Source organism: Lipotes vexillifer, unplaced genomic scaffold, assembly GCF_000442215.2.
Source record: "Lipotes vexillifer unplaced genomic scaffold, Lipotes_vexillifer_v1.1 scaffold697, whole genome shotgun sequence".
Classification (NCBI taxonomy): Eukaryota; Metazoa; Chordata; class Mammalia; order Artiodactyla; family Lipotidae; genus Lipotes; species Lipotes vexillifer.
In genome coordinates this window covers 585923-609360 of record NW_006779498.1, presented here as the reverse complement: position 1 = coordinate 609360, position 23438 = coordinate 585923, and the positions used below count along the sequence as shown (strand labels likewise).

Genomic DNA, 23438 nt, shown 5'->3' with positions numbered 1-23438 from the left:
TACCTATAGCTTTTTGTATGTCAATCATACCTCAATAAAGTGGTGAAGAGAAAAAAAAAACCTGGGTTCAAATTCTGACTGTGCTACTAACTCACTGGGTGACCCTTAGGAAAGTTATTTAATTTCTTTGAACCTCAGGCTTCTCATTTATAAAATGGAGACGATATTCAAGTCTACAAGATAGGATGGTTATGAGGCAGAAGATAATACATTTAGCACAATGCCTGGCACATAGTAGGCAGTGGATAATATTAGCAAGATGATAAATGTCCCCACACATGAGATAACATGCTACATGTTTTTAGATGACGAAGCTACTTTGGTGTGGTTGGAGTATGTCGTGCTGAGCGAAGGTACTAGAATGAAAAGCAGATCTTTTATGCCAAGATGAAGAGTTTACACTTTGTCCTGAAGCCTGTGAGGAGTCACTGGAGGATCATAAGCAGGGGAGGGAAATATTAGAGAAGAAGAGAGAGAGGACAAAGACATCTGTATATTTCACTCTGTCATGGGCTTTCTCCTCTCCATCCACACAGATAAATAACACCACTGGCTTCAGGGAAAACAAACCATTAACAGAAACGCCACATTTAACACTCTCACTGTGCAGCAAACACCTTATCAGAAGAGGGAACTGGGATATAAAGAAGTAACTAGCCACGTAATAAAGTTCAGCTTAAGCACGAACTCCAAAAAGACCGCTCTGCCTTTATCTCCCACTTGAATCACTGGGTGGAGGGTACAGGAGCTTCCCATGCTTCTGTGACTTAGCCAAAGCTTCCCACTGCCTTCTCCATCTGTCCCCTAACCCGTGCCAAGCTTCCTTTGGCCCCTTTTAACATCTGTGATGAGCAAGGCTGGGTCAGAGCATTTTGCTCGGGTTCAACCTGCACATCAAGAATGGCCTGTGTCACATAACCTCATCTCGTTTCAGTGTTCTAATGTGGTCACATTTTCACCACTGTCACTGAATGTCATTTTAAATAGCTGCTCTCTACTGATTTTTCTCTCCATCTATAAGGCTTAAGTGTCTAGGTGAAACTCAAGGTAATGAAAGTAGCCCAAAGCACACATTTCTCCTGGCTAAGCTGCATTTTTCACCTGGTTCTGCTCAGTACTCTAAATGAGATTTTTGATTTTACTGGTTTTTTTCCTAATTACCTAAGTAATATACATTGCACCTAGAAAATGTCAAAAATATAGAAAAGCAAAAAGGAAAAATAAAAATTACCTATAATCTTATCAACCAGATATAATACGCTTAAAAATACTGGTATACATCCTTCTAGGTTTGTTTTTTTTTCCTAGTTTTCTATGCATATTACTACTTGCTCTTTTTAAAATTGGACTCATGTTGTACACACTGAAAAACTTATGTTTTAAATAATAACTAGTAATTAGTCTTAACACTTCACATTTTATGTCATTAATAGCATATTGTGAACCTATCCCTATGTCATTCAAAAATGTGCTTTAATGACTCCATAGCACACCATCACATTGTGTGTATCAGAGCTATGATCTCCGCTGTCCAAGTTGTTGCCTGCACAAGGCTGGTAGGCCTGGCATGGGGTGGGGTCCCCCTGGAATAAGAGGAGCCTTTTTTCTAAGTCACACAATGGTACGCATTTTAGCTAGAAAACGCCCAGGTACACAAAGGGAACATAACCTAGCCAGTTCCCCATCATTGGAATGTTTTAGGTCATTTCCAGGTACCTTCATTATGAATATCTTTGTACATATCTTGTTAAATCAAAGAATATACAATTTTTGAGGCTCTTGTTAATGTTGCTGGACTGCTCTCCTACCAAGTGTTTCACAGTGTTCTTTTCTCTACAACTTTCCAATTCTGGATGTTTCCCTTCTTTTTAATCCTGGACAATTATGTATGTGACAGGTACACACTTTTAATGTGTAACTACTTGATTACTAGGGAGAATGAATATTTTAAAATGTTTATTAGTAATATGTATTTCTTCCCTTAAAAATGCTCTATCCATATTTCTTGCCTGTTTTTCTACTCCAGTATTGGTCTCATTGACTGTAGGGCTCTTTGCATTTCAAGAATGTTAACGATTTATCTGCCATATATATATATATATTTTTTTAATTTATTTATTTTTGGCCACGTTGGGTCTTCGTTGCTGCGGGCAGGCTTTCTCTAGTTGCGGCGAGCAGGGGCTACTCTTCGTTGCGGTGCACGGGTTTCTCATTACAGTGGTTTCTCTTGCTGCAGAGCACAGGCTCTAGGCACGTGGGCTTCAGTAGTTGTGGCACGCAGGCTCAGTAGTTGTGGCTTGCGGGCTCTAGAGCACAGGCTCAGTAGTTGTGGTGCACGGGCTTAGTTACTCCACAGTATGTGGGGGATCTTCCCAAACCAGGGATCTAACCCATGTCCCCTGCATTGGCAGGCAGATTCTTAACCACTGCGCCACCAGGGAAGTCCCCTGCCATGTATTTTTTAAACTTTTTCCCTAATTGTACGTTGTCTTTCAATTTTTGCTTCGATGTTTTAAAATTTGTACATCATTTTTAACTTGGGAGTAATCAAACCTATCGATCTTTTCCTTATGTCTTCTGCCTTTGATATTTAAAAAGGCTTTCTCCATTCCAAGTCAGATTGATTTCACCCATATTTGTTTAATTTTTTATTATACACCTCATAACTGCAACCTAGGTTCTTTTAAACTGGGTTTGGTTTATAAGGTTCACAGTCTTTAAACCTGTGCTGAACCATGTAGTTGCTCTGGCTGGTAGAGCATTGGATAGGGAATGGAGAATTGGATGAGGAAATGGATTATCTTCACCAATGGACTTGGGTCCTCTGTGCCTAAATCCTGTGTGTAAAATATAGGAAATTACATTTGGAAGCCAAGTTTTACCTTTTTTAAAATTATAAAATATGGTACATATACAGAGGGCCGCACAGTGTGATGAATAATCATAAAACAAATGTTCATGTAACTGCTATCCATATTACTGAGATGGAGAGGGAGGGAGAGAGAGGAAACGAGGGAGGGAAGAGGAGGAAGGGAGAGTGGAGGGAGGGAAGGAGGGACGGAGGGAGAGAAAGAGAAGACAGAAATTCCTACGATGGGTTCTTTCTCAAGGACACACTCCTTTTATCTCTTGATAATCACTATCCTGACTGTTTCAGTCACTTCCTTGTTTTACTTTATGCTTTGCTCTCGTATGTATTCATCACCTATCTTTTCTGCATATTTTTAAGTTTCTAATGGTTTGAATTTTTTCACTCTTATTTATAATCCATTTGGAATTTATCTTATCATATGATGTGAGGAATCAAAAGTTAATTTTCCACAAATGGTCTATCAATTTTTTCAGCACTGTTTAGCATAATACTTTCTTCCTGAATCAGTTTTTTAAAGTCAGATCTCTCAAGATGTAGTTCATCCTCTTTAAGATTATAACGCCATGAATCTTGACAAATACATAATGCGTAGTCACAACAATCAAGACATATAGATGGAGTATTTCCATCATCCCAAAAAGTTTGCTTGTGCCCTTTTGTAGTCAATCCCCCATCCCCACCTGCCAGCTCCTGGAAACCACTGATCTGTTCTCTGTCCATACAGTTTTGCCTTTTCCTGAATGTCAACTGAATATAATTATACAATGTATAGGCTTTTTTTTTTCTCCCAATGTTTTATCTAGCCTTTTGAGTCTGGCTTTTTCACTTACCGTAATGCTTTTGAGATTCATCCATCTTATTGATGAGAAGTATTCCATTGTAGGGACGTACCACAATTTATAGATTCAATCTTCCAGCATTAAGTGTAATGGTAGCCATAGGGTTTTTGTAGATGTCCTTTATGAGATTGAGGAAGTTCTAGTTTGCTGAGTTTTTATCATAAATGGATGTTCAATGTTATCAAGTGCTTTTCGTGCAGATATTAAGCAACACATCTCGGTCCGTCTGCCCTGGGAGTAATAGACTCTGCCACTCCAGAGACTTGAGGTTGTAGTCTACTTGTCCAGGGGAAATTGTCCAGGTTAGTAGGCAGGGCCTTGGGCCTCACATCCACTGATCACTTTGAACACTGTGGGTAACTGAGTTTGCTGCCCTACCCACAGTAGCTTAGAGCTTTTGATCCCTAAAGGAGGAAAATCCAGGGAAGCCAATGGCATTTTGTGTCCCCAACATCCATTGATTGCCTCCCTCTGCCTGGATCTCAGAGGTGGGCTCAAGAAGGCCAGCCTCCTGCCCTGCCCCCAATATTTCTTGTGAGCACCTGGTGGAAGTCTGTGGAAGAGAGTTTGTAGCTGAGTGGAAACTCCTCTTCTACCTCAGCTTTCCCAGATTTACACACTCACACACACATGGATTTTGTGTTACAATTTAGCTGATTTCTTCTCCCCACGTGGATAGTGGCTGTGCCTCTCCTCCCCATGCTCTGCCAGAATGGAGACAGTTGTGAAGCCCATTTCTCCTCGGAGGGGCTTGTCTCTCTTCTGAATGAGGTTACTTGGTTGCCTCACAACCTCATCTTTCTCATGAGCTCAACAAAAGTAACAATTTTGTAGTTTATCTGTCATTTTCTCATTATTAGGACAGAAGCGACGTGCTTAGCAGCTTTCTGTATCTTAAGCAGAAATATAAGAACATTTCAATTCCACCTTTATCCTAAACCATATGTATATACTTGAGCCTGTTTGGCGGGCTATTTTTATTCTTACACAAGAATCATGCTACTTTTCTAATAAATCTTTCTTTCTAGCAGTGTAAGTCACCTCTCAATCTTCTAAAAATTCTTCAGCCTTTTATATATTTTTTTTTGCGGTATGTGGGCCTCTCACTGTTGTGGCCTCTCCCATTGCGGAGCACAGGCTCCGGACACGCAGGCTCAAAGCCATGGCTCACGGGCCCAGCCGCTCCGCGGCATGTGGGATCTTCCCGGACCGGGGCACGAACCCGTGTCCCCTGCATCGGCAGGCAGACTCTCAACCACTGCGCCACCAGGGAAGCCCCTCTTCAGCCTTTTATTAAGCTTTTCAGGTGACCTTAGGATTATATTGTCTAGTTAAAAAGAAAAATACTTTTGACATTTTTATTAGAATTGAAATGACTGAATTATTGAGTTATACCATCCAAGAATGTGGTATGCCCTGCCATTTATTTAAGTCTTCAAGTCTCCCAGGAAAGTTTTACCGTTTTATTTATATGGGTCCCGCATACTTATCTTACGTCAAGTTTATTCCTAGATATTTTCTATTTTAGTCTCTATATTAATGCCTTTTTAAAATTGTATATTCTGATGATTGCTGATTTAAGGCATAAGCATTGACTTTTGTATACTGACTTTGTAACCAGCTGCCTTACTGGACTCTCCTTACTTCTAATAATTCTTCAGTTGGTTTTCTTCGGTTCCTAGGGAGGCAATTATACGCAAGTAATAATTTGTCTCTTCCTTTCCAAAGATTTTTCTCTTATTTCATTTTATCTTACTGCTTTGACTAAACTTTTGGGAAATATTAAATAACCATGGACAGTGGGCACACTTGACTTGTACCTGACTTTGGTGGGAAACTCCAGAGCTTCATCATTAAGTATGATGAAACCTGAGGCAGACACACAACAAATTTGCTTACTGAGCAGTCACTCAAATTCCCTTCCAGCCTGTACTTGAAAAAGAAGAGAAAGGAACAGTCCCTGACATTCAGAAGCTGGCCAGGCACTCAATGCTGTTATTCTCCTTTTGGACATAAACCAGGTATCTCACAGAATACCAACTCAGACAAGGTCATTCTGAGAACATGATTAAATCATATAAAGCAAGTCCACAACATAATTTTGTCTAAGCACAGACAAAAATAAGGTTGCTGTGCCATCCACATAATACCAAACATCACCCTCTTTTTGCTAAAATGAGTGACTGTTAATTCTTTATCAATTAACGACACCTGTTTCCTCACCCTAGTCTGCCCTCCCTATGTATAAAATTTGAGATAATCATAGAATTCCCACACACACACACTTTCTGATGGCATCCAACCCAGAGCAAACCTTAGCTTCCTTAGACTCTCCACAACTCAATCAACCAAAGCCCAAATCCTATAAAGTCACTCAACCAAAGCCCAAATCCTAATACCCTCTTGCTGAGGATTCCCCATGGTTCCCCACAGTGTGTGTTCTCCCTTGCTGCAACGATAAACCTGACTTTTTCAACTATAATTGTGATCATGGTGGTCTCTGGCTGCAGGACATTGACATGTTTTAAGAGGCTAGAAAACTAGAAAGTACATTTCTATACTCCTTTATAGCTAAGGTTCAGTCCTATGACATTTCTGCCAGTCACTGATACCCATACTTAAATTAGTCTAACAAGATGTTGGAATGGGACACTTGCTATCTTAGTGTGGTGTCTTAGACTGAGGCATCACTGTGATAGGTATCAAGATGCCAAAATGATTGTGAGAGAATCACTTCTAACTCCCAATTATCACTCAAGTTCATCTTTTGATCAATTCTAATCCAGAACCGTAAAGAGAAATAGAATGATCCAGCTCATTCCTACAAAGAATTTTAAATTTTTTCTGTATGTTTTATGCCCTAGTCTCATATGTATTTTTTCATTTGTATTTGTTTTAACTGCAGTTGATTTACAAGGTTGTGTTAGTTTCTGGTATACAGCAAAGTGATTCAGATACATATATATATACACACACACACATATACTTTTTCATATTTTTTCCATTATAATTACAAGATATTGAATATAGTTCCCTGTGCTATACAGTAAGACCTTGTTATTTACCTATTTTATATATAGTAGTTTGTATATGCTAATCCCAAACTCTTAACTTATCCCTCCCCCACCCCCTTTCCCCTTTGGTAACCCTAAGTTTGTTTTCTACGTCTGTGAGTCTGTTTCTGTTTTGTAAATCATTTGTGTCATATTTTACATTCCACATAAAAGTGATATCATATGGTATTTGTCTTTCTCTTCCTGACTTACTTTACTATGATAATCTCTAGGTCCATCCATATTGCTGCAAATGGCATTATTTCATTCTTTTTTATGGCTGAGTAGTATTCCATTGTATATATATACCACATCTTCTTTATCCATTCACCTACTGACAGATATTTAGGTCACTTCCGTGTCTTGGCTATTTGTATCATTTGTATTTCTTATTGGACTTACAAGATCTGTCCATTTCAATGATTCTTTCCCCCAAAGAACCAAGAATTAGGAGTGTTTTATTATCAAGTAGATTATGCTTAAACTTTCTTTTTAAGAACAAATTTCTGGTTTTAGGGCAGTATTTTGAAAAGTGACCTAGGGCTTCCCTGGTGGCGCAGTGGTTAAGAATCCACCTGCCAATGCAGGGTACATGGGTTCGAGCCCTGGCCAAGGAAGGTCCCGTATGCCGCGGAGCAACTAAGCCCATGCGCCACAACTACTGAGCCTGTGCTCTAGAGCCCGCGAGCCACAACTACTGAGCCCACATGCCACAACTACTGAAGCCCGTGCACCTAGAGCCCGTGCTTTGCAACAAAAGAAGACACCGCGATAAGAAGCCCGCACATCGCAACAGAGTAGCCCCCACTCATCACTAGAGAAAGCCCACGCACAGCAACGAAGACCCAATGCAGCCAAAAATAAACAAAAATAAATAAATTTTTTTAAAGTGGTCTATATAATTCTTATTTGAGAGAATGTGAGGTCTTCTTTGTAAATCAATTTTACAATTGTAGAATCAATTTAGAGTCTACAACTGTAGAATCTAAATTTTGTAGAATCAATTATACAAATTGCTATGGACATTTGAAAAGGACAGGTATTCTCCTTAAGAGTACAAAGTTTGAAATATTTATCACAGCTGCTACTATGTAGCAAACTACCTCAAATTTCAGTGGCTTAAAGAATAAGAACTTACTAATTTCTTCATGAGTCTGTAGGTCAGTTTGTGGTGGTTTACCTGTTCTCACCTGGGTTCATTCATGCTTCTGTCATCAGTTTTTGCTGCATCTGCAGCTGTGCTGATGTCTGCTGGGCTCTCTCGTGTTTTGTGGTTGGCTGCCTGTAAGCTGGGGCCCACGTCTCTCTTCCACGTGGTCTCTTGTCCTTGAGCAGATCAGCCTGGGCTTGTTTACATGGAGAAGCAGAGGTCCAAGAAAGAAAGAGGAAGCAAACAGGGCCAAGGCTGAAAACCTGCAAACTGTCACTTCTGCCACGTTCTATTACAAAGTAAGCCCAAATTCAAGAGGTCAGAAGAGACTCCACCTCATAATAAGAGGCGCTGCAAAGTCACACTGCAAAGAGCATGGATATAGAAAGAGTCAAGAGAGAATGAACTTAAATCATTTCTTATGCTAGGGTCCACTATGGAAACTTGGAACTTTTCAATGACCTTCAGGTTTAGAAATGGTTTCACATTGACTGCAGAATGTATTCCTCCATATGTGCATTAAACAATGCTTTTAGGTTCATTTATGCCTTTTCCTTAAATTCCACTTTGTGATATTAATATTGCCATCCCTTACTTTCCAGAGTGGAATTTTTATGAGTCTGCTTGGGCCATAAGTGAAAATAAAAATTCATTCAAGTCCCTATTGGACAAACAAAAAATATTTTACTTGACTGCACAAGTACGATTCATTTCCCAATATTTTCTCTTTGATCCAATGTATTTGTGATTCCATACAGATAAATCCTAAGTTATGTACTAACATAACTCAGAGTAGGCTGCTTTGCTTAAGAATAAAGGCTAGAACCTCTCTTATATAGAGATCTGACCCAAGACAGTGGGTTAAGAAGAGGTGCCTATTCCTAGAAGTGTTAATAATGTCATCTACATAGACAAAACTACATAGTTTTGTCCTGCTTTAGAATCTTTCTGGAAGCTCACCTAAGCCAAAACATTTCCTGTTTTAAACCCACACATGTGATTGAGCTCTTCTTAGTCAACTAAAATTGTAATTACAACCTCTGCACTAAAATGAAATGCATGGAAAAAACCTAATCGTTTTCATCACACAGAAAAACATATCCCTTTTCTTTTGCAATGTTTGCAGTATACTCACTTCGCATGCCTTTCCCCTTAGCGTTAGCTGGAGCCTCATAAAGTTTGGTAACCCCGAGTCAGCTCCAAAGACAGTATATTCCCCATCCGCATCACACATCCCACATCTTATTTCTGGAAGGATGAAGTGGTCCTAACATTTATAGAGTTGAAAACAAAACCCAAGTCGGCATTCTGACAACATAACCCTTTACTGATCCATATGACATTTGTCATTTTACCCTTTCCCCTCACTGTATCTTTAAGAAAATAAACTTTCCCGGGCTTCCCTGGTGGCGCAGTGGTTGAGGGTCCGCCCGCTGATGCGGGGGACGCGGGTTCGTGCCCCGGTCTGGGAAGATCCCATATGCCGCGAAGCGGCTGGGCCCGTGAGCCATGGCCGCTGAGCCTGAGGGAGGGGCCTCAACAATGAGAGGCTCGCGTGCCACAAAAAAAAAAAAAAAAAAAAAATGCTTGGGAAGAAAATAAACTTTCCCAAAAATCCAATGACTGTTTTCCAGGGCACCCTGATCTCTGCTCCCATAGGCCCATGTCCCTCTGCTTTTGTAACACTCAGCACAGTGAAGACTTGTAATTAGTGATTTACTGAATTACTCTGCCTTTCCCAGCAGTGTGAGCTCCAGGAACAAGGGCTGATTCCTCTTTCACTATCTGTATCCTCAGCACCAGGCATATAATGGTTGCCCAATAAATTATGTTGAGTTAAATAAAACAAAAGCTAACTTAAAAAAAAAAATCTATCATATGGTAGCAGTCGGGGTGAAGGTTACCTTTGGATAGGTGGGTAGTAACTGGGAGGGGGTATGAAGGGGACTCGGGGTTGCTACCACATTCTATTTCTTCACCTGTTTACCTGGGCACATTCACCACTTGATCAATTATTGAGCTAAACTTATGATCAGTGCACTTCCTGAATGTGCTACACACCAACTAAAAAAGTTTAAATCTATCATAATTCTCGGACAAAGAAAGAAGGAAATCACAAGCATTCAGATATTGCCATTAAAGAATAATTAAGACATTAGTTTCTGAACCATGTAAAGTTAATTTTAAGTGGGGACCAAAATGTTCATTTATGTTAGAAAGTGCACTCTCAGCCATGGAAACTAACCAGATGTACTTAGCAACAGTCACAATGGGAAAGATTCATTGAGAAAATGTACATATACAGTGCTTAAAACAGTGCTAGGTACCCAGTGCTGCATGTTAGCAATTAGTACACTTTAACCAGAAGCAGCTCCAAATAAAGGCTGAATCTTAGATCACAAGCAAACTTTCTTCATTAGAATCTAAGATCTGTTTTGTCCTTAACTCTTTCAAAACAGCTTTAACAGCCTGATGAAGCAGCAACCTCATTTACGTAATTTATAGTTACGGAGTCCACATCACCACCTGGCATGTTTTAGTCACACCCGAGGAAGTCAAAATTCCGGGCTAAAACTCATGGAGCATCTGCACTGAAAGAGAGCCCAGAGACCCTCTGGCCCAGTGATTCTCTAGCCACACATCACTGGGGCATTCATTACAAGTGCAAACCCCCTGGTCTCCCACACCAGATCCTGACTCACTAAGTCTGAGATAGGGCCCAGGGATTTGGATCTTTTAACAAGTCCTTCAGGTGATTCTGAAGAAGGTGGTCTACAGACAACACTGAGCCTCTTATCTTCTAGATGAATGAAATGGAGGCCAGGGAGGGAGGAGACCTGCCCGAAGTCGTCTTCTGGTTAATGAGTATGCCAGGACTAGAATAAAGTTCGCTTTCCACCACTCCAGTGTTATTTCCATGATTCCATGCTATAATAGCTTAGGACCCAGAATCTGCCCTAAACCTCAGTGGCTTACTCCACTGAGCTCTTTGCCTTTTCACCCACACATTAAGGTAACTGCAGAGGCCCAGAAACATACCTGTATATTCACTAGGTATGCAGAACCAGGTACTTAAACCTAGAATTTAAATCATAGCTCCAATATTCACAAACTGTGTGACCCTGAGACAGTTATTTGTAAAATATAGCATGGAGCATGTCAAATAATGAGGTCCCAGTAAATAGTATCTATAATTAATGCCATCTTAAAACGTGGCACTAAAGCTACATTCTTCATTTGACTAGAGGGATATTCTCAAAGTACAGTCCCCTACAACAGAATCACCTGGAAGTGCTTGTTTAAAACAGATTTCTAGTGAATCAGAATCTCTTGGGCAAAACCCAGAAGAAGTCTGCATTAATAAGCAACCACCCCAAGTTCTTCCTCTACACACAAACGTTTGAGAAACACCGGACTAGGGCTGTGGACAGAGCGCCTCTTGTCAATGAAAACATGTGTATCAACGATAATCAGGTACTGCTGAACAATTTTCTGCTAACAAGAGGGAAGTGAGTGCCACCTACTGCCTTATTTTTATTTATTATTTATTACCATTATTTTATTTATTTTTGGCTGCGCTGGGTCTTCATTGCTGCGCGTGGGCTTTCTCTAGTTGCGGTGAGCAGGGGCTACTCTTCGTTGCAGTGCATGGGCTTCTCACTGCGGTGGCTTCTCTTGTTGCAGAGCACAGGCTCCAGGCACACAAACTTCTGTAGTTGTGGCACACGGGCTCAATAGTTGTGGCTCACGGAATCTAGAGCACAGGCTCAGTAGTTGTGGTGCATGGGCTTAGCTGCTCCACGGCCTATGGGATCTTCCCGGACCAGGGCTCAAACCCGTGTCCGCTGCACTGGCAGGCTGATTCTTAACCACTGCGCCACCAGGGAAGTCCTGTGCATTAGTTTTGTATCCTGCAACCTTACCAATTCACTGATTAGCTCTAGTAGTTTTCTGGTGGCATCTTTAGCATTCTCTATGTATAGTATGTCATGGGCAAACAGTGACAGTTTTACTACTACTTCTCCAATGTGTATTCCTTTTATTTCTTTTTCTTCTCTGACTGCCGTGGCTAGGACTTCCAATACTATGTTGAATAACAGTGGCAAGAGTGGACATCCTTGTCTTGTTCCTGATCTTAGAGGAAATGCTTTCAGTTTTTCACCATTGAGAATGATGTTTGCTGTGGGTTTGTCATATATGGCTTTTATTATGTTGAGCTAGGTTCCCTCTATGCCCACTTTCTGCAGACTTTTATCATAAGTGGGTGTTGAATTTTGTCAAAAGCTTTTTCTGCATCAATTGAGATGATCACATGGTTTTTATCCTTTAATTTGTTAATATGGTGTATCGCATTGATTGTTTGCATACACTGAAGGATCCTTGCATCCCTGGGATAAATCCCACTTGATCATGGTGTATTTAATGTATTGTTGGATTGTTTGCTAGTATTTTGTTGAGGATTTTTGCGTCTATGTTCATCAGTGATATTTGTCTATAATTTTCTTTTTTGTGATATCTTTGTCTGGTTTGGATATCAGGGTGATGGTGGCCTCGTAAAACAAGTTTGGGAGTGTTCCTCCCTCTGCAAATTTTTGGAAGAGTTTGACAAGGACAGGTGTTAAGTCTTCTCTAAATGTTTGATAGAATTCGCCTGTGAAGCCATCTGGTCCTGGACTTTTGTTTGTTGCAAGATTTTTAACTGAAGTTTCAATTTCATTACCTGTGATTGGTCTGTTTATATTTTCTAATTCTTCCCCATTCAATCTTGGAAGGTTGTACTTTTCCAAAAATTTGTCCATTTCTTCCAGGTTGCCCATTTTATTGTCATAGAGTTGCTCTTACGATGCTTTGTATTTCTGCGGTGTCTGTTGTAATTTCTTCTTTTTCATTTCTAATTCTATTCATTTGCATCCTCTCCCCTTTTTTCTTGATGAGTCTGGCTAAAGGTTTATTCATTTTGTTTATCTTCTCAAAGAACCAGCTTTTAGTTTTATTGATCTTTGCTACTGTTTGCTTTGTTTCTATTTCATTTATTTCTGTTCTGATCTTTATGATTTCTTTCCTCCTACTAACTGTGGGTTTTCTTTGTTCTTTTTCCATTTGCTTTAGGTGTAAGGTTACATTATTTGAGATCTTTCTTGTTTCTTGAGGTGAGCTTGAATTGCTATGAACTTCCCTCTTAGAACTGCTTTTGCTGTGTCCCATAGGTTTTGGACTGTCGTGTTTTTGTTGTCATTTGTTTCTAGGTATTTTTTGATTTCCTCTTTGATTTCTTCAGTGATCTCTTGGTTATTTAGCAGGGCACTGTTTAACCTCCATGTATTTGTGTTTTTTACTTTTTTTTTTTCCTGTACCTGATTTCTAATCTCACAGTGTTGTGGTCAGAAAAGATACTTGATACGATTTCAATTTTCTTAAATTTTTCAAGGCTTGATTTGTGACCCAAGATGTGATCTATTCTGGAGAATGTTCCACATGCACTTGAAAAGAAAGTGTATTCTTCCGCTTTCAGGTGGAATGTCCTAAAAATATCAATTATTTTAGAATGCAAGCCTGAGACTGGTTCAATTCCTCTCTCCATAATTGAATGCACTCTGAAAAATGAATCAATCCTAAACAAGACAACCAAGCAATAGAAAGCATTGTTGGTAGGAGACATAAAAATAGTCATTATTGGGCTTCCCTGGTGGTGCAGTGGTTGAGAGTCCGCTTGCCGATGCAGGGGACACGGGTTCGTGCCCCGGTCTGGGAAGATCCCACATGCCGCGGAGCGGCTGGGCCCGTGAACCATGGTCGCTGAGCCCATGCATCTGGAGCCTGTGCTCCGCAACAGGAGAGGACACAGCAGTGAGAGGCCCACGTACCACACACACACAAAAAAAGTCATTATTTAAGTAAAATAAAACTTTCTAAGTTAAATTGTTTTTGGAGTTTTAGATTAATATATCTAATAAACTCCTGTAATTTCAAGTTACTGCTAAATCAGTAAAGGAAAATATAATCCCTCATCCACTGGCCTATGCCAACAGTGAAAGGAAAAACTGAACTATAGAATGCCCTAAAATACTGCACTGAAACAATGTGCAGGGATGCTCCCATCCACCACCCCCTTCCCCAGTTCCAGGAGAAAAATCAAGTGAAATAGTAAGGACAAGTTTTCGTATCCTATAACTTTCTACTCAAGTCCAGTATCAAAAGTACCACCTGCAGGGCACAAGCTAGAAAGCTAACATTGCCTTCAAACATCACTCAAAAAAGCCTTCTGAATTACATAGTCTGTCACTATGTTTAAAGCTGATTTCTCCTTCCTAGTTGCAAATACATAAAATCAGAGGCTATATTCATGTAAAACTAGCAGTTGTACTTCATATTTCAATAATTCAATGACAAATCATAAAAAGCATCTGTCTTTAATTTTTGTTGGTTTTAGGAAATAAATGGTAAAATATATACACTGTGGAGTCTTAATACCCCCATCACAGAGTGTGAATGATGGTCCGGTTGCGAAGCTCCTGGATATACTCTTTGGCATGGGCGACTGCTGTCTTTGGTGCCTCACGTGGAGGTGGAGGGCCTTCCACCAACTTCACAAAATAATGGCAAAAAACCTTCTCCATAATCCCAAAGCGACCTCTGCCGTGGTATCGGATGCGTTTCAGGTACTGGCCTCGCCCTGAGGTGGACTGAGCTAGACAGAGAAGAAAAAGAAAATTATAGGAAACAACTGTATCCACAAGATTACAGCTTGATCAGCTGAGCAATTTCTGCCCTTTCCTCAACTGGATTCTAAGACTACATGAGCTCACAGGCTGGCTAGAGCAGGTTTGTCTCAAGATAGGTATCTCCTGAGTCCTTCCTTACTAAGGACCAGGCTCTACTCCAGGTGCTGGAGAAATAGGAGTGAACAAGAATAGCAAGGGCCCTGGCTCTGTGCAGTGCACACTCTAGAGGAGAAAGAGAGAAAATAAACACAATCATTTTAGTTAGTGACAAGTTCTACAAATAAAGACAACAGTGATGTGACTGAGACTGATGGGGTGCTGGGAGGCAACTTCAGACTGGAGGGTTGTCAAGAGGCATCCTTGAGGAAGAGACATTTGATCCAAGACCAGAATGAATCATTCATGCAAATATCTAGGGGCAAGGTGTTCCAAGAAGAGGGAACAGCAAGTGCAAAGGCCCAATGGTAGGAACATGCTTGGCTTGGTTCAGGAACAGAACCTGCTGAAGCACAGTAAGCAAGGGTAAGAGTGATACAAACAAGGGGACGAGATCAGAGATGAAGGCAAGATTACACAGAGCCCTGGAGGCTGAGGGAAGACGTTCTGATTTTATTCTAACTGTATTATATTCTAACTGTTCCTTTGGAACCAATGATTCCCAAATGCTGTCCTCAGGCTACTACATCAAACTAACTTAGGGAACATATTTAAAATGCTGATGCTGAGATCCCATCTCTAGATACTCTATATTTGGAGTGGGCTTTGAAAATTAAATCCTGAGCAAACAACACTCCCCCCCACCCCAAGCAATTCTGATTCACAGCCAGGTTTAGGAACTCCTGTATCACATCTGTCCCCTCATCTCCCCTCCCCGATTCAACATGTCAAAGTTTGACCCTGCAAAATTTGAAGAAACCTCTTAAACAGCACAAGATAAATCTGTTCACCTGTTCAGCCACAGTAAATCAGGGTAGTAATTACCTTCTACTACCTTCTGAATTTACTCAGTCCTACGTTTTTAGTTAATTTAATAAGCCTTTTAAAAAGGCAAAATCTATAGCATATGTAGCAAATTAATTCACTTCAATACTCACCATTCTTTTACTGTGACAGAACTTTATATTGCAGGGACCATATCAAAGTATGTGCTCCACAACCCTCTAACTACAAACCTCTCAAGAAATGGTTTCAGCAGAAGCACCCTAGCTTTGCCAAAGAGAAAGCTAAGGATGAAAGTGATTAAGAAAACTGCCTAGGGTCTCAGTGAGATAAGGAGAGAACTACCACCCTTTTAACAACTTCATCTACTGGCAATAAAGAAATGAATTTAAGAATTTCCAAAGACGGGGGTGGGGGGCAGGTGGGTGAAATGGGTGAAGGGAGTCAAAAGGTACAAACTTCCAGTGATAAAATAAATAAGCCATGGGGATGTAATGTACAGCATGGTGACTATAGTCAATAATACCGTATTGCATATTTAAAAGTTGTTAAGAGAATAGATCTTTAAAGTTCTCACCACAAGAAAAAAAATTCTGTAACTATGTATGGTGACAGAAGTTAACTACACTTGTAATCACTTTGCAATACTGAATCATTCAGTTGTATACCTGAAAGTAATATAATGTTATACATCAATTATACCTCAATAAAAAAAATTTTTAATTTTTCCAAAGAAAAAGCAGCATTACACAAATCACTTTATAATAAAGTACTACCAGGTGCCCTGAATCCACTTGTCAGGAGGAATCCTACAAACAAAAACAGTGATGCTGGGAAGAGTGTAGAAACTTCTAAAAAGATTTTACAAACATGATAGCTAATTTTATCCAAAACTGCTACTCTACCCAACTTGAGCACCAATTTCCAAATACCCTGAGAATAAGAAATACTAGTCCAGTGAAGGCAGTATCAAAATTAGCTAACTGTGCAGGACTACATAATCTATCAAAACACAATGATCAACCCTATCAAGGGTCTACGTTAACTACCATTTTCCTTCCATCTCTCGCAAAATACAGAAGAGAAGACACTCAATACCTGCTAAATGCCAGTTATGATTTCCTCCTTAATCCATAAAATATCATTTGCTTACCTTTATGCAAATAATGCCATCCCTTTTTTATGTCAAAACAAAAACATTAATTCTTCTGAAACACCAGGATTCTTTAACACTCTGGAATGGGAATATTCAACACAGCCACTCGGACATCTGAATGAAATCAGGGCTTAGAGTATAAATTCCAAATGAAATCAGGGCTTAGAGTATAAATTCCAAATTGGTTTTTTTTTTTTTTTTTTTTGGTCGCACCACACGGTGTGCAGGATCTTAGTTCCCTGATCAGGGATCGAACCCGTGGCCCCTGAATTGGAAGCGTGGAGCCGTTTCAAACTGCTTTAGTACGGAACCATTTCAATTAAATGAAACAATACGTAGACGCCTACTTTCACGTGAATCTGTTAAGAATGAAACATGGGTGAGGGTAGATCCAAAACTGCTGCCATTCATTCACCCAACATATAGAAATTCCAAGTTCCTGCTGGGTATGAAGCGCCATCCTGGGCTCTAAGGATACAGCAGTGACCAAGATATCAAGGAGCCTTTCTGCTTGTCCTAGGACCCACCCCTGGAGGCCTCAGAGCACAATTTCAAAACCAATGCTTAGAGTTAACAGTCTTAAAACACTGCCTTAATAACATAAATCTCTTACCCAAAAACTTCCTGTGGTTCCTCTTCAATACTGTTTTAACCAAATGCCACAGCTTTTTGCCATGTTCAGCCCTCTGGAATCTAGGCCATGTTCACCTTTTCAATTTCATCTCCTCTAAGGCAAGCCTCTACTTCCTCTGCACTGTTCTTCTCACTGTATCACACACTTACTGCTCATCCCAACCTACGTGCCTTTGCTTAAGTGGTTACCTCAATTTGAAAATTTTTCCTCTTGGACACTCCTTCAGATCCCCAAAAGCATATCTTTAAAAGCCAAAATTGTCTAGAAAATCTCCATGGCTATTTTAACCTACACGGACCTCCTCTTCTCTATTCCAACAATACCATTTACCTGTTACTCTTTTTGGTCCCAAACCATACGCTACCTTGTGTAAGTGTTCATGTTTCACCTGTAAAACTTACTTCCTCAACAAAACTTACACTCCTCTTGTATTGTCCCCAAAGTTCATGCCCCATAAGGAAAAAAAATGATTTTGAAATACATCTTCTGCTAATTAATATCATTTTTTCAATACAGATGTCTCTGGTAAATTTGCTCAAATTCTAAAATAAATTTCAAAGTTTTCCAAGTACATACAATACTAATAGTGTACGTGGTTTTGTTCCAACTAGGGAGAACAATTTATGTATTCTTCCAAAGGGCTATTACTGTCAAAGAACAAAACTACTTGTGCTAAATGTTTTAAATTGCCATAAAAGATATACCATCACCTGGGTGCCTGGTATACTCACTGAAGGCACTCAAAATACTTCTTGAATGAAAGAAAAAACATACAGACATCTCAAAAGTGGAAACGATCTTCTAAAGATAATGCCCAAGATAATGCTCTTCTAAAGATAATGCCCAGCAGGTACCATGTATTTAAAATATTGTCAATATTTCCTATTACTTGTATTTAGGTAAATACGAATCTTGACATTTTAACTTTAGAAACTCTCCCCCTTCCTCCTTCATCATTCTAAGCCCAGAAAACTGATTTACAAAGTCAGTCGTTCACTCTCCCTGAAGTGAACTACTATAGATGTCATGAATCATGAAGCAGTGACATTTTATTAGTCCATGTCCACTTGTTAAGGCCTGTTCACAGTGTCATTAGTCATCACTGTAAGTTTGAAAAGGAAATGAACTTTCAAAGTCTGTGGTCATGCAACACCAGGTATTAGCTTTACACTGATGACAAGCATTTGAGGGAATTACCACATAATGAGAACATATGCTACCAAAAAAGCAAGTCCCTTAAAATGCCTGTACTTACTTATTTCAGGGGACTGAAATAGCTATTGCTGAGCTGAAAGAGTAGCCAACAAGTAATTAGCCTTTCAAAGCTCTAAAAGAAGTCTATGGAATAAAATGTCTAGGCCTTTTCAAAGACTGTAAGAAGATAAATCCATTTCCCACATTTTATAGGTAAGAATGAAAAGAACTTACCCAGGCCTCTCCCCTGGGGTTTCAGATTCAGTAAGTCTGTGGTGAGGCCTGGGAATCTGTATCTTTAATAAGAACCTCAGACGATTCTTATAGGGAAGTTTAGCAAATACAGGGATAAAATGCCTGATGTGTCGTGTTCAGATACTTCATCTTCCTGGGGGTACTCATCTCTTTTTCCTTCATGATGGAATTAGGCAACAAAATACTTAGCAAATGAGTTTTTAAAATCATAAGACAAATCCAAACTTATTAGCCCTACTTAAGAAAAGAGATTTTGACCCAGAACTACATGAAAGGAAGGTGTAGGAGAGGCAGAGGTTTTTCAGCAGAAATGTGCCTAAAGAGACCAATGCATTAAAGGACCATTCACATGGGACTGGTTAAGTTGATTTTTGCTTAAAGGCAACACTGGACTTTGCTCCTTCATTTGGGAAGACAGGATTAAGCTCCTCACCCTCTCTCTCAACAGTACTACAACTGTTGAAACATATTTAACACAAATTCCATTTCACTTGCATCTGATTTCCATTATGAAATGTTGCCTATCAGCTAAGAAGCCAATATTCCTATAAAGCTGAACAAAATTAAATAAATTTGATTTCATATTCAGTCATGGAGCAGGAAAGGTCACCAAGAGGTTTTAAGCAAACGGTCTTGCTCTTCATTTCATCTCTTCCAATGATTCTGGGTCCTTCTAGGATTATTTATTCATGCTGCTCCCAGAAGAAAATGCTTATGATTAATTACTGTGGACTGCATCTTCTGAGTTGCCATTTGATTCCCCTCTGTATAAGAATGTAATCAGTTATACAAGATTCAGCTTTAAAATAAGATATTTCAGTTGAAAATCATAACTCATTTGAATTTCAGAAGTAGGTGTGGTTGCCGGCATCAATTCCAGGTGAGTTGAGGTAAGGTATTAACTAACTCAGAATAAATACCTCCAGTAGAGCAGAGGTTATATGACAAAGTGCAATTTAGATGTTTTTTTTTTTATTTTAATTTTTGAAAAACTATAAGGCACAGCTAACTTCCCCCAGAATGACTCAGCCTTTTACCCTCCATTTGGAGAGCAGCAGTTCCCATATCTTGAGTTTAAAATAGCTTTAGGTAAAACAGTCCTTCTCATATGCAGGTTTGGCAGATTGAGAAAATTTTGCTTTGACATCAACATCTCTGTTTGATTACAAAACTGCTGAGGTTAGCAGTAATTGCTCCAGCAACTCCAGCCACTGTTCTACTTTACTGTGGTGTTAGGGGAGCGGTGGGAGAGCTTTGTAATAACCATTGATCTCTTTCTAAAAAAAAGAGCAGTATGAAGGTATGCTACCAAAAAATCCCTTACATTTGTACAGTGTACCAGGCTTCCCAAAATATCTTCACATACATTAATTTAATTTGATGTGGAACAAACATACAAAGCTGAGATAATGCTTCAGGATGTAATAACAAAGGGGAACCAACACATCTGGGTCATCTGAGCCTTTGAAGGCCCCTTGGCTTTTATAATTCAACAGATTTTCCATTCTCGTAATTGGAAGACTAACTTATAGAATACCTTTAGGGATTAGGCACCTGGCTTGGCACATTATAAATAAAGATTTTTTTAAGTCCACCTGTGATCCTTTATATATCTCCTTTGGGTTGACAAAGAATTCATTTTTTAAAAAATCAGTTACATTCTTCCATAGTGTCATTATGATTAAAGGATCACTCTATATATCATCTTGATATCCATTATTTAATAATTATCAGCAATAGGTTTCATGATCTCAGTCTCATTACGGAACAGGTAACAATAAAGCAGTAAAGTTAGGACCATTTACAACTGACTAACATTAGCATGCTGAAGGCTGAAGAATAAGCTATTACCAGCAATTTTCACTGGCAAACACAGTCCAAAGTATTTAGATATCAAAGACTGTTATTAGATGAAGAACTTGGCATCACTGTTGGAAGCCATCTTCCAAAGCTAAGAATATTAAAGATCTTACCTATATATAAATTGGATCTGAACTCCACATTGTGGTCTCTCACTGCCATGTCTTGTGCTTCTAAGAGAACCTTAAATAAGGAAAAGAAAGGCATTCATATGGCTGACCTGAACTAAAACAGAATTAAATTTCTCATTTCTTATTGTTATCTCTATGACTGCTAATCACATGCCTTCCTATTGCAGTCAATTTTAAAAAGAGAATATCAAATTATAACAGTACTAAGGAAAAGGGATACAGTGAGCTTTCCTTCCTCAGACAAGAATTGCAAATGCAAAGAACACAGCCCATCCTGCTAAGTTTTAAATGGAATGTGTAAGCTGTAAAGGAGGAGATAACAACACTTGCAGCAGTACCCTTGGTAATGGGCATTATGGCTTTGAGTCATAGACTTGTCAAGTTCAAGAAGGTCAAGGGCTAAATCTTATTGAAAATTCTTAAACTTTAGATCCAAAATAACCATTAACAACATCAGACAAGTAGAGAAAATCATCCTTGAAAATTTCCTTTAAGAATTATTAAATTTGGGAATTCCCTGGTGGTGCAGTGGTTGGGAATCCGCCTGCCAATGCAGGGGACACGGGTTCGAGCCCTGGTCTGGGAAGATTCCACATGCCGAGAAGCAACGAAGCCCGTGGGCCACAACTACTGAGCCTGAGCTCTAGAGTCCACGAGCCACAACTACTGAGCCTGTGTGCCACAACTCCTGAAGCCCATGCGCCCAGAGCCCATGCTCCACAAGAGAAGCCACCACGATGAGAAGCCCATGCACCGCAACAAAGAGTAGCCCCCTCTCACTGCAACTAGAGAAAGCCAGTGCACAGAAAGGAAGACCCAATGCAGCCAAAGATAAATAAATAAATAAATTTATTTATTTTTTTAAAAAAGAATTATTAAATTTATACTCCAAGGATATTTTGAATTAACTTCCTCCAGAACACATTTTTTAAAATAGGACAATTGTTGTCAGAAATAACAGAAATCAGATCTTTCCCTCCTTTAAAGATGAAGAATGTAGTACAAAGCTGGGTACACAACAGATACTTAGTAACTGCAATCTGAATGGAAATAAATACGAGCATTACAATAGAGCCTCTTAGAAGTCTGAATCCAACCACCTTAAATATTCACCCACTAAAAGATATGCCTTTATATGAAAATTAACTTAACTATAGGAAATAATGCTAATATCCCCAGATGTCCTCAACTCAGCTTTTTGAAACAAAAACACTCATGTGCCTAGAATGAGTCAACACAAATATCAACAGTCATGTGCACCTAGTGAATCAGCTACATTTAGAGCTAGAAGTGTCTTTAGAGATCATCCAATCCAACCCCACCTAGTTTACAAGTGAGAAAAATGGAACCAGACAAGTGTCTTGCCCAAAATCACAACAGAAACTGTCAGAGAAAAGATAAGACTCCAACTCCCCTGAGTCCCAGTACAGTGCTCTTTCCACTCAACTAGTTATAAAATCCCAAGCTCTCAGTTGTGGAACTTACAAAAAAAAAAATCTTTTAAAAAGTTTATCAAGCCCCTAATCATTAAAAATAAGATGTATCACTTCACTTCACAGACAGATCATAAAACATAAATCACTATCTGGTGCAAATAAAAGCATCTAAGGAAAAATAAAATACTTAAAGCACAGAACATTCCTAAGGTATAAGGATATTAATAAAACTGAGTCCCCTAAATCTGTATTATATAAACTATGCATTTACACTAGCGAATTCAGGATTTAGGCAAAGTTTAATAACACCTGCAAGCCAACTATTCGCTCCCTCCTCACCAATCTTAGTTTACCTCTTTAATTATCTGGGCCCCTTTTTTGTCACTGAATTCCAGCTGAGCCAGAGCCTGGTCAATGGACATTCCTCGAATCTAGAATGAAAGGGTAACAGACAAGAGAAAATAAACAAATTAGTTTATAAAGTCAGCATTCCCTTTTCAGTGAAAAGTAAAAGTCTTACATAATCCAAATAACTTCTAAAATTAGCTAACTAGTTACATGTTAATTACATCTCAATAAAAGTGGGGGGAAACTTTTTTCATTAATAAAAATAGCTAACTAAACGCAGGCAAAAGAGAAGAAAACAAGTTTGAGAAGGGATGCCACCACCCTCTGTAAGTCAAAATCAAACTTAAAATTTTTAACCACTAAACCTGGATTATAATGGTTTCAATAATAATAAAAGAGAGCGGACATGACAGAAAGATCACAGGCTGGCAAGGATCACAGTAGGCACTAAAGGCATCTCCTTCTCCTATGGAAGAAATGTATTACATGTGTATTTGCTGCTTTTGTCTTCTCTCATATATAAATTTCATTTTCGAGGTAAAAAACTTACAAAGGCAACAGTTTTGAAATAGGTTGAATCAACTTTTACAGATACTTAAGTTTACTTCCTGGATTCTCTAACTATAGCCAGGTTCTTGATGCCTTTCTTCTAAAGTATCTATGTATCCAACATGATTTAGTTTGTCAGGAGGTAAAAATTAAGCAAAATCACCAATCTCTTAACTATCACTTTTGGATTACCTACGAAATGTCTAAAAATGTAATTATATTCCTCACTTTTTGGAAAAAACAGGGCAAGTTTTTTTGCCTTTTTCAAATCCTGCGGTAAAATTTGTAGCTTCTTTCCCT

At 39.2% G+C, this 23438-nt stretch overlaps 1 protein-coding gene across 1 annotated transcript in view; it reads right to left on the bottom strand.

Moving 5' to 3' along the window:
• Positions 1-14308: 14308 nt before the first annotated feature.
• Positions 14309-23438, bottom strand: part of MRPL22 (mitochondrial ribosomal protein L22) — a 36056-nt gene continuing 26926 nt past the window's right edge. The window contains exons 5-7 of the mRNA XM_007452848.1: positions 22595-22672; positions 20788-20857; positions 14309-14602 (exon numbers count right to left, since the gene is read on the bottom strand). Of these exons, the coding sequence (XP_007452910.1) occupies positions 14391-14602; positions 20788-20857; positions 22595-22672 (360 nt within the window). The 3' untranslated portion in view covers positions 14309-14390. The remainder of the gene's footprint in view (positions 14603-20787; positions 20858-22594; positions 22673-23438) is intronic.